This window comes from Solanum pennellii, chromosome 11 (genome assembly GCF_001406875.1).
Source record: "Solanum pennellii chromosome 11, SPENNV200".
NCBI lineage: Eukaryota > Viridiplantae > Streptophyta > Magnoliopsida > Solanales > Solanaceae > Solanum > Solanum pennellii.
Window position 1 is genome coordinate 2,469,745 of NC_028647.1, and position 11,889 is coordinate 2,481,633.

General features: G+C 27.2%; 2 protein-coding genes across 2 annotated transcripts; both read right to left on the reverse strand.

Moving 5' to 3' along the window:
- Positions 1–822: 822 nt before the first annotated feature.
- LOC107003563 (protein NUCLEAR FUSION DEFECTIVE 4-like) lies at positions 823–2,550 on the reverse strand (the record flags this gene model as incomplete). The annotated part of the gene is made up of 1 exon (XM_015201900.1): positions 823–2,550. A coding segment is annotated over one exon (1,728 nt), but the record flags the coding sequence as incomplete, so codon positions are not given.
- Positions 2,551–4,898: 2,348 nt separating this feature from the next.
- On the reverse strand, positions 4,899–6,905 carry LOC107003521 (protein NUCLEAR FUSION DEFECTIVE 4-like). Its single transcript, XM_015201862.2, has one exon. The coding sequence runs from the start codon at positions 6,817–6,819 to the stop codon at positions 5,005–5,007; it is 1,815 nt and encodes a 604-aa protein (XP_015057348.1). The 5' UTR covers positions 6,820–6,905; the 3' UTR covers positions 4,899–5,004.
- Positions 6,906–11,889: the final 4,984 nt, after the last annotated feature.

Genomic DNA, 11,889 nt, shown 5'->3' on the forward strand with positions numbered 1-11,889 from the left:
TCATACGATTGTATATTTAATATGTATAATTTATTTTTATATATGTATAAGCGTGGGGAGAGGCGCACATAATAACAATTAAATTGAGTCGCAACCGTAATTATTTCAAACTATAATTATGTTCCCTAATTAACTAGTATATATTTTTTTTAACATAATTTTCCCTAAATTATTTGACTATGCTTTAAACAAAGAGTTTTGAAATAGGCTATACTCCTACTTTACCCTTATAACCAACAATTAAATAAACAACACTAAATAATTGGGTATGAAAATGGGGCAATGGATAAATAGTAGGATCATTATTTTAAGAAGTTAAAAGTTACTATAAGTTATTTAAAATTTAGCCATTTTTAGAATCAACACTAGATATACGAGATTGGAGTTTTAAATTATAGACATGTTGAGGACAATATAACTCATTGGACTGGTAGTGGGCTACAACAATAGCCCAACATCAACGTTCATGATTCTGTCCATTTTTAGAATCAACACTAAATATACGAGATTGGAGTAAATATTGACAGAAGCTATTTTGAGGTATTTCTGGAAAAAGAAAATAATTATAAAATAGTTAAGATAGAATGATTATTTAGATTAATTAATTATAAAATATAATATAAGAGTAAGAGGTGCACTAGGATATGGTAAATTGCAATGGGTCAATAAAATATCCACCAATAAATATTTCACATAAAAATTTAACATATGAAATCAAACAAAATAAAACTAAAAATTAAGTTGAGAAGAAAAAAAAACTAGTTTTTTTTTTGGAATAATTAATTCCAAACTATAACTCATTCTTGAATTCACAATATATACTTATTTTTCAGTAGTAGAAATCATCTTCATCTCCTTTTCATTTGCTTCCATTTGATCTCTAAACCTTTTATAAATATCACTCTTGTAATAATCCATAGTTCTCTTAACCAAAATCAAAGAAACAATAGCTCCAAATAAATTAACACAAGCTAATATAATAAAAGAATTTCTATAACATTGTTTACCAATGCAAGTTAATTCTTTCACCATTGATCTTGTCAACCCTTTACTTTGTAGTTGCTTCAATGCCTCATTATCATATAATCTCCCAACAACTTGCACATTCAATATATATGATCCAAGTGGACTAGCCAATTGACCGCAATTGAACAACGTTGAGTAATACTTCAGTCCGAATAACTCCGATATTATAATAAAAAGGAGTGTCAATTGGACACCAAAAGAGAAACCTATAAGTAATGATGCCACGTAGACTGAACCAGAGAATGGGAATGCAATGATGAGATCGCCTATAGCAGGCAAGATGAGAGCAAAGGTCATGATTAGTGTACGAGGGACTTTCCACTTCGAAAGAAGTTTTTCAGAGATGAATCCTGAACAAACCCTACCAAAATAGTTCCATATACTCATTAGGGACACAAATGTGCTAATGGTATGTTGTGGATACCCTAAGGACTCACCAATTTGTCCCAAATTGTCTATTGATGTTAAACTACACCCTAGTCCACAAAAAGTTGCCACAAATAATATCAACATGTCTATACTCAATAATGCTTGTAATATAGTATAATCCTCACCCCTTTTTGGCTTCTTGAATATGTCACTAAAACATCCAACTTCCTTCTTCTCTTGTACTTTCACCGTGGAAGAATATTCCGGCAACTCGATTTCCGACACCGGCGCCCTAGATATCGGCAAAGGAGGTTCTTCAACAATAACCCTAGAAGGTACACTTTCCAATTCTTTCTTATTCAACTTCCAACTTGCATACTCCTCCCTTATTGCAACAAATAATGGACAAAATAACACCACACAAACTATAGTAGCACATGCAACATAACCAATGTGTGAGAACTCAATGTACTTTTGTGCAATTGTAATCCCCATCAATAACAAAGCCAATACAATTGATATTACAAGTGTCACATAAAATACTTTCACCTCATTAGGATGTCTAGAAAATTTCTTCTCCCTAATACTAAATATAAAAATCAGCGATAAGAGTGCAGGTAGCCAAGCAATTAAAAGTATCAACGACTTCGAATCATTACCATAAATAGCTAAATAAAGTTGTGTAAATATTGCACCACTTAAACCTACAAAACCCTTCATCAATCCCAACATCATCCCTCTACTATGTGGGAAATTTTTAACACATGTAACAAGTGAACCAGTATTAGCAAAATTTTGTGAATTTGCACCTACACATATGTACAAACACATATGCCATATTTTAGGTTTTGCAATTTTTTTGGTCACGGCTAGCCATATTAATAAATATCCACTTAAATTCATTAGTGATCCAATTAATAGAACAAACCAAGTAGGTGTTACCTCAGCTAAAAGACCAGAAAGGACACCAACATTAGCACCCAAATCTTTGAATGTACTAAGAAGATTGAGGGTAGTTTGGTCATATCCAAGTGTCGATTTTATAGTTTTCGAATAAACACCAAATAAATATGTTGCACCTGCACCAGCCATGATCAAGTATGAAGCAAACATCATAAACCATCGTCCACGAAGAAATTGCAAAGTAAAATTGTATAATTCAAAATTTCGAGCCATATTTTTTGATATTTTTTGAAGTGTTTAAACTATATGTGAAATGAGTGTTATAAAGGTTTTATTTATGGGAATTTTAGTTAGTTTTATTAAGGATATAAAATACTTATTAAGTAGTGTGATTTCGTTAGAAGAGGGAAATAATTAAAATGTCATTGTATATTTATATTGATTACATTATCGGATAATAAAGGATAATGTTGATATAATTTTTGAGTTTATGGAGTCGTTGGTATAAATAAGATAATATATCAATAATAATTCATGACTTGCCATGAAGTGTTATTTGATATATACGTAACATAATCGTACTTATATTAATTTCTTGATTTTACGTTAATTTCATAAAGATAGAAATAAAGTCTGATATATATCATAATTTGTCTACAAATATTTGCATATTCATGACGTATATATGTATAAAAATATTTTAGAATGATTAAACGATATATATTTTTACTTTATTAATAATCAATAAATTAAATTACTTGATTTGATATTTAATTAACGGGGGAAATAAATATTTTTTTTCTATGAATAGTGTCGTACACATGCACAAATTTCTTATAAGAACTAATTATTCATGGAGTATAATTCTTTTTTCCTCTAAAAATTAGGGATTGGTAGAGTTTTGAACCAATATCCTTTAAATTAGGGAATTTAATACTCAACAAATTGACTACCATAAAAGAATTAGAAATGTTGTAGAGGAATTTTAAATTTATGGGTTCAATATTTTAATTTACTTTTTAAAAATTATATGTGAAGCTTATCATAATTTTTTATTGATAATTATCTTGTGAATGATAAAATACTACATGTATAGTTATATATTAAAACTATATCACTTAATTATATGATTAAATTAATAATAATTTCATTTTTCTCCTTTACAAGATGGACATTTAGAAACTGTTTTATGCACAATGTTAAACATGAGAATGAAGATAAATAAATTCATAATTTTAATATATAGTATAAAATTTTTGTATAAAATTTAATAAATATTAAATATGAATTCATAATTTTAACAGTACAAGAAGTTCAATCACAAAAATTTTAAAAATTAAATATAGCTTTTAAATTCATCCCTCCCACTTAAAAGAACCATTTTGATTAGAAACTCATAATTGATGAATCATTATATTCCACATACATAATTGCTCTACATAAAAATAAAAAGATCAAATAGATTACACGTAAAAATTGTTAAGCGATATTTATACATATAAAAAGATATTAATATCGTTGCATTCAGAATCTCTACAATCTTAAACAATATTTATATATAAAGTGATAATTAAAAATTCCCACGTTATATTATTGTCACAAAATATATTAATAACGATAATTATATTATTGTTCTTCATTAAGTTATAGTGATACCTAATGAAATGCAAAGTTATTGGTAATCCTCTTAAAAGGGAGAGGACCTCGTTCCTAAAAAAGAAACAAATTAGGACTACTTTAACAACGGTTACTTAAAAGGCATATATCGAGAAGTTATTTAAATTTAAAACTTTTAATTACGATAAAAAATAGAATATTCATCACCTACCAAAGTAAATTAGTTATTTATAAGTCATATTTATTGCACCTGAAAGTTGGCATGCCTAATGCTACGTACTCATAATTAATTATACTTGTCACCTTTTGAAAGTGAAAGTCTCCGAAAATAAATGGTGAAATATCAAAATTGATATATCAATCACAATAAATAAAATTAATTTATTTGCCACACGAATTAAATTTTCAGAACTTGAATTTGAGATCTTTTTATCCATATCATTGTATTTCTTTAATAATTATTTTAGTGATTACTTACTACTGTTTTCGAATAATTCAAACACCACATATTTTGGTCAAACAAAACAGCTCTTCTTTCCACACAAATTTCAACAAGTCAAACTATAATACTCCAATTATTAAGGATTATAATTAGCTCGTAAATTATAAATCATTATTTATAATTCGTTACTAAATAAAATTGGCAATGAAATAAAGGGGTTAGCTTGCACTTCACTTTCATTTAATACATTCTTCTTTTTTTTTTAAATTAAAGCCTACCTATCAAGTTTATTTTAATTTTCTCTATTTCGGTCTATCACTAACAATATTTTTAGTTTGAATTGTCAACCTTTCCTTTTTCTTTGAGAAAAAAGGTAAACGATGTTATTTGAAATAGTTTTCAATTTGAACTGATTTCGTACGTCTATAATAATAATAATGATATAATTGAAATTTATTCAAACGTGAGACGCTATAACAATATAACATAACACAAAATTAAGTAAATGAAAATACATGTGAGGGAAATTATCAAAAATATATTTCATACTTGTACTATATATTACAAAAAAAAAAAAAACACCAAAAAGCTATCTAAATCTTTAATTTCTTTTTCTTCTATTCAACATTTTTGTCTTCATTCCTAATCTACCCCTTACTAGTACCATTTTGTCCCAATGTCATTTCCATCTCAAGATTCTTATTAGCTTCTTCTCTAAATTTCTTATAAATATCACTCTTATAAAACTTCCTAGTCCTAATCACTAAAATAATTGAAACAAAAGCCCCAAAAATAGTAACTAATGTTATAATAATAAAAGCTAATTTAAAACACTCAACTCCATCACAATTCAAATCTTCACCTTCTCTTCTTATTCTTCCCAACATCTTCAATTGTTTTTCTGCCTCTTTATCATATAAATAACCAGCCACTCTTACATTAAGCACATATGAACCAATTGGACTTGCTACTGACCCAAAATTATATAATGTTGAGTAGTATTTTAGTCCAAAAAGTTCAGAAATTATTGCAAAAAGTAATGGCCATTGTGCACCAAAACAAAATCCAATAATTATAGATGCAATATATAGTCCACTAGGCACATTAAATGCAATTAAAATGTGTCCTATGCATGAGACTATTAGTGTTATGGTTAGGGCTAAAGGTCTTGGAAATTTGTATTTTTTCAAAAAATATTCAGATAAAAAACCAGCCACTACTCTACCTAAATAATTCCATATACTTACTAAGGACACAAATGTACTAATGCTTTTTTTGGGGTACCCTAGTGATGTCCCAATTTGACCTAAGTTGTCTATAGCTGTTAATGTCCCTCCAACTCCACAAATTGTAGCAACAAATAGTATCAACATGTCTAGACTGAATAGAGCTTGGAGTATAGTAAAGTCTTCGCCCCGAGCTGGCGGTTGAAAAACTGTCTTCCAGCAAGAAATCGAAACTTCTGAATCTTTGAAGTCAACATCAGAACTACTTTTTGACTTCCCCTCAACAATACCATCCAAACCTTGTTTCTCAAAAGTCGTGTCAGTAGTAACCGATGCTGGTGCTGGTGCTGATGCTGGCGGTGATAACTGAGGACCCTCACTTTTAGGGTTTTCACTTACAACTTTGACCTTGGAAATACTATCCAACGCTAATTTCTTCGCGTTCCATGAATTGATTTCCTCTTTTATCACTAAACCAAGTGGTAAGAAAAGCAAAAATACCACTAGAGCTGCACTCAAACCATATTCCATCTGTGTGAAATTAAACTTCTTTTGAAGTATAATAATCACCATGAGATATCCAGCTAGAACAAGCGACATGTATAAAAATCTATAAAACACTTTAAGTTCGTGTGCGATTCGAACGACTTGTATAACCCTTATGGTACGTAAAAATACTAGAGAAATAACAGCTGGCAACCAACCAATAAGCAAAATTAATGACTTAGAATCATTACCATAAATTGCATGATAAATTTGTGTTAAAATTGCACCACTTAAACCAACATAACCTTTGAGTAATCCAAGAACAGCACCACGTGACTCTGGAAAATTTTTAACACATGTCACAAGTGCACCAGTATTAGCAAAAGATTGTGAATTACCACCAATACAAATATATAAACACATTAACCAAACTTTTGTTGACATTTTTTTGGTAACGGCCATCCATATCATAAAATAACCAAAAAAATTTAATATAGCACCAATTGAAAGAACAACCCAAGGGGGTGAAATTTCATTGATTAAACCTGATAAAATACCAACATTTGACCCTAAATCTTTGAAAAAACTTAGTAGATTGAGGGTAGTTTGGTCATATCCTAAGGAAGATTTTATGTCACCGGAGTATAGACCAAACATGTAGGTGGCACCCGCGGCTGATAGGATCAACATGGTTCCAAACACCATGAACCATCGGCTCAAGAGGACTCGGATAGGTAAGTTCATCGTCATGTTGTAATATGATCGATGAATATTTTGATCGAATTGATATTTGTAGATGCTTAAAATTTGGCCACACACATTTGTAGTTGTATACATGAAATTGTGCATGTTTATATAGACCTCATATAACACCTACCCTAGTCATGCACCCCCCCACCCCCCACAACCTACCTAAAATAATAATAATACAACATTACCCTATTAATGGTGAGGGTGGGGGTGGGGTTGTCTAAAACATAGACTTTATAGTTGACTTGAGCAAGTTTCTTGGAAAGAAGGATGGACAAAGAAAGATATATTTTAGAAAAAATCTATCAAATTGAAGGATAAAATTGTAATTATTAGTCTTAATAAATAATTGAAGCAATTCTATTTTATACGAGATATTTGATATTGTAATTCATTACAAATATAATTTTAGCTATATTAGATGATCTTTGGCATATATAGAAGATCAACACAATAACTGACTTTTTATATCGTTATTATAAGTTAGCATGAGATTTCATTTTCTATAATATATTTATTTGAATGAGTATTACAAAATTTGATTTTAGCTATATTGTAGGATATTTTTTTTATATATGGAAGATTAAAACAATAACTTATAATGTGTGATTTCTTATACTGATTAAATTGTAAGTTGACACGAGATCTCATCTCATATATATTTTTATTTGGATGAGTCATGAAAATACGGGACATTTAATATTGTGGGTAATTAATTAGTTATACTCATCGACCAATGAATACTATATATGCCGCCCTACAAGTGCAACTTGTATTCATTATTATAAATCTGGATTTTTAAATTAAAAAATAAATTGTTTTCTGATTTTTTTTGTTTTATTTGCCTTAAATTTTCCTTATTTATATTTTCAAAAAATATAGAATAAAAAATTAGAATTTTTTAATAGTTGAGGTATTAAAAGTGTCATTTATTTTTTATTAATTACGAAAATTTCACCTTTTAGTTTATTTATTATTATTATCTCTTATAAGTTCTATAAATTTTCAAAATTCTTCATTTAATTTTTGTATATCACATTAATATATTTCGCGCATCACATTAGTGTACCATGTATAAAATGTACCTCGTATATCAAATTAGTGTATCTCACGCATCAGATTAGTTTATCATGTATAAATGTACCTCGGGCTTCATATTAGTATACCTCACGCATCATATTAGTGTATCTGGCGCATCATATTAGTGTATCTTGCGCATTAGATTAACGTACATCAACACTTATATTATTGTATCCGTTTTGAGGAATTTTTGTAATTATAAACTTTTAATGAATAGATTGTAATTTTATCTTATAAATATGTGATTTTTTTAATTTGCTCATTTTTTTAAACGTAAAACGAAAAAAAAATTTACGAGGGGTAACTTACAACGTGGAACATTTTTTTCTTTTCAGTTAAATTTTACCTGTTATATACAAATTTTATTATATAAAGTCCATTATTGATCGAACATGTGGCCATAAAAATAAAATTTAAAAAAATCTAAGGGTCAATCAACTTGCTACGTTTTATTATTTAATTTAAACGTCGAAAACTAATCTCTAGAAAGGTGAAGAAAACTACTAATTAATTAGTACTACCTCATTTGTAGGCAATGTATGCTTCAAACTATCATAAAAATATTTTTTAGTAACAAAAAATATGTAAATTAACAAAAAAAAAAAATTAAAAAAAATTAATATCTCTATTACTTAATTGTTATTGGATATAATATTGTTATAATAGTGCTAAAATGTAATGCTTCTAAAAATCATATACTCATTTGCAATTACACTATCGTTACTAATTAATTATTATTAAAAATTATTTTTGATATAGCGTCTACAAATGCTCAAAAAGATGATAAGTAGAAGATATTGAGACCAAATAATTGTTAGGAAGCGTTTTATCGCTAATAAGTGACGGACTAATTAGAGTTAGAATATTTTTTATTATATATATATATTGATATTTTTTGACTTTTACGTGAATTTATTTTTTTATATTTTGACACTTTTTAGCCAAAATTTTACTCTGTCACTATTTTTACATAAAACTTTTTAACGTGAATTTAAATTTAATCGATTCTAATATGAGTACAAAACACCAGAAAGAATAAATAAATTATCCAACCATAAGTGGGCAGCTAATGTCCAATTTTAGACAACTTGGATGAAGATAAAAGACAAATTTACTGTATTTTATATCATCGATCTTTTATGTTTGTCTTAATATAAAGATCTATGCTAAAATTGGTCGTATAACTTTCTAATAAATTATTGTGTACTTTAGATTTCATAACGCAATTATACTCTTATAATATTGTTCTTATATTGCTTTTTTCTTTTGGTTTGTTCTTTCAAAATTTCTGTATTTGACATGCTAGAATTCATATTCTATTTTTATTATTGTAAAAGTTTAAATAATTAAGCAATACATACACATATTAAAAGTAATAGTACTGGACCATGTATCATATAATCAACTAACTTAACTAATCACATCATTTTCGAATTTCAATACATAGTACTATATATATATATATGAAAATCATTAAAATTAATTTTAAAAATTAACTGTGAATCTATATTTATTTAGGTAAAATGAATTAACAGTAAGAATCTAAAAGTTAAATTTACGAGAGTTCTAAATTATTTTCTAATTATATTATTTGTTCATTAAAAATTATGAATCCGCTTCTAAATCTGACATGTCCTCCTCTAAAATTTCAATTGACAAGTAAAACACCAATTCAATACGTATCATTTACTTATACTTTTTGTGGTGTAGAGTTCTTATCAATATAATTCAAAGATATGTATTATTTGACTGAAGTAAAGTTTAAGTTTATGAACCATACACGTGATTTGAATTGGTCCTTGCAATAACTAATCATAAAATAGTCAATTATTTGGAAACAATTTTAGACTTAAAACCCCCTAACAAAGTAGATATTTTCATTTTTTTTTATAATGATCGTAACTAAAAATATAAATGGGTTATCACTGACGTATTGAAAATGACTTAAATTTGTTTTTTTGGTAAAATGAATGAGTAACCTTCATCATATGTCTGAAATCTCAATTCCTGAATAATTTTCTATCCTTTTTTTCATCTACGTGACACTAGTTTGAAAAAATGTCAACACATATTGGGCCCACAAGATAATGCCACGTAGGCCGAAAGGGGTAGAAAATCATTAATAAGATAAGTTCAGGGGTAATAGGACCTTAATGTAGTATAAGGGTGTCTCTCGAATTTCGAGCATATGTTGAGGGATACTTGTGCATTATCCCTTCTTTTTTATAAATTGGACCCCAATTATCCTTGCATTAATTTTCGGATAAAAATATCTATTTTTTCCGACCTATTAAACACGGATATTCCTTTACGATTAAAAATGTCACTATTTTTAGTAAGTTATGAAATAGCAACCCGTCGAAGAACTTGATTCTTGTGGGATGGAATGTGCTCGGCCGCCTCCAACTTTTTCTGTGGGTCAGATAACTTTCTTAAGTCAACAGACATCATATTGATCTCTCTATTGCTTCCGCAAACGGTGATTTCTCGATTTTCACTTGTCAATATGCTATCCTGAATAAACCTTTGTCCAGCGTGAGACTTAATTTTATTAATTAAATAGGTGGTAGATTATTTACTGATTCATACATTTATTAGGATCCAATCTATAAATTGGATATTCTGTTTATGCGATAATTATTGATGTGATGTTTTTAATGACTAAACAAACTATTAATATATGATTTTTTTCCAAAAAAAGATATATGACTGAAATTTTTAATTGAATGATTCTCATAATTATCCCAAAAAATCTGGGATACAGCACATAGATAAAGACATAATATTAATTTTCTGTGTATTTGGTTGGATTAATCACCCACCTAATTAATTAAATTGATTAGAATATAATTATTTTTTATTCATTTAATTTGGTCTTAATTATGATTTTTATGACTGTTGGTCACATTCATATCTGTTGTCATGTGAATGATTCTTCAAATTAGGTTGCAATATTCATACCATAATTATATAATACCATAATTATATTATACCTAATACAACCACAAATAAGTTATTTTTAATACATATTTATTTTGAAAATATGAATTAAATTGTTCACAAATTCTGAAAAATTATTTAGAGTTTTTAAAAAAATTTATAAAATCAAATTGATCTAAATCAACTCCAAATTTGATATTTTTATTTATGATGAATCATGTTATGTTTAATTAATTTTTAGCTACATATTTTAAATTCCATTATGACCTACATGTAGACTATTAGTAGCAAGGAAACAAAAATATTAAATTCTATAATTTGGTAGAATCTCTAACAAATAATACCACGTATAATTTTTTTTTTTTATAGATATAGTCAATGCCCTAATAGTTACACAATATTAGTCGAAGGAAGTAAAAGATCAAACAAAAAAGATTACGTACTTAATAATTACTGAGTTTAAAATTTAATATTTGTAGATATGTATTTTTTTAAAATATAAATATATTATATTTAGCTCTAATAAATAGGCGTATTAAGAAAGATGTGTTGGTTAAGTCTTATCGACATAGTTAATTGTTATTATATTTAATATTTATAAGCTTTATGAACATTAATAAAAAAAATGTTAATTTTTGTAAGAAATTAAAATTTAAGCTATTATTTTTAATTAATTAAGATAAAAAAATATTTTTAATATAATACTAATTTAATTGAACTCATATTCAAATTTCTAACTCCATCCGACCTTTATAGCTTTCTTGATAATCTCAACTGTTTATGTTATATTTAAGATAATTTATTTTGTAATGTACCCTCTATGTAATTGTATAAATACATTTGAAGATTATTATTAATTATAAAATTTAAAATAAAAGGGTATATGTAAAACGGTTTCCATAATTTTGATAAAATTGTAAAAAAATATAAAAAGAAATACTCTTCTTAAAATAAGAGAATTTTTTTCTTCTTGATCTTCCAATATTGCTAATATTTTAATATAATTTTTCAATATTTCTTTGATTTCCAATAAATAAACACCCCCCCCCC

Coding starts and splice junctions, on each gene's coding strand:
- LOC107003521 (XM_015201862.2), bottom strand. CDS start 6,819: ATGACGATGAACTTACCTATCCGAGTCCTCTTGAGCCGATGGTTCATG.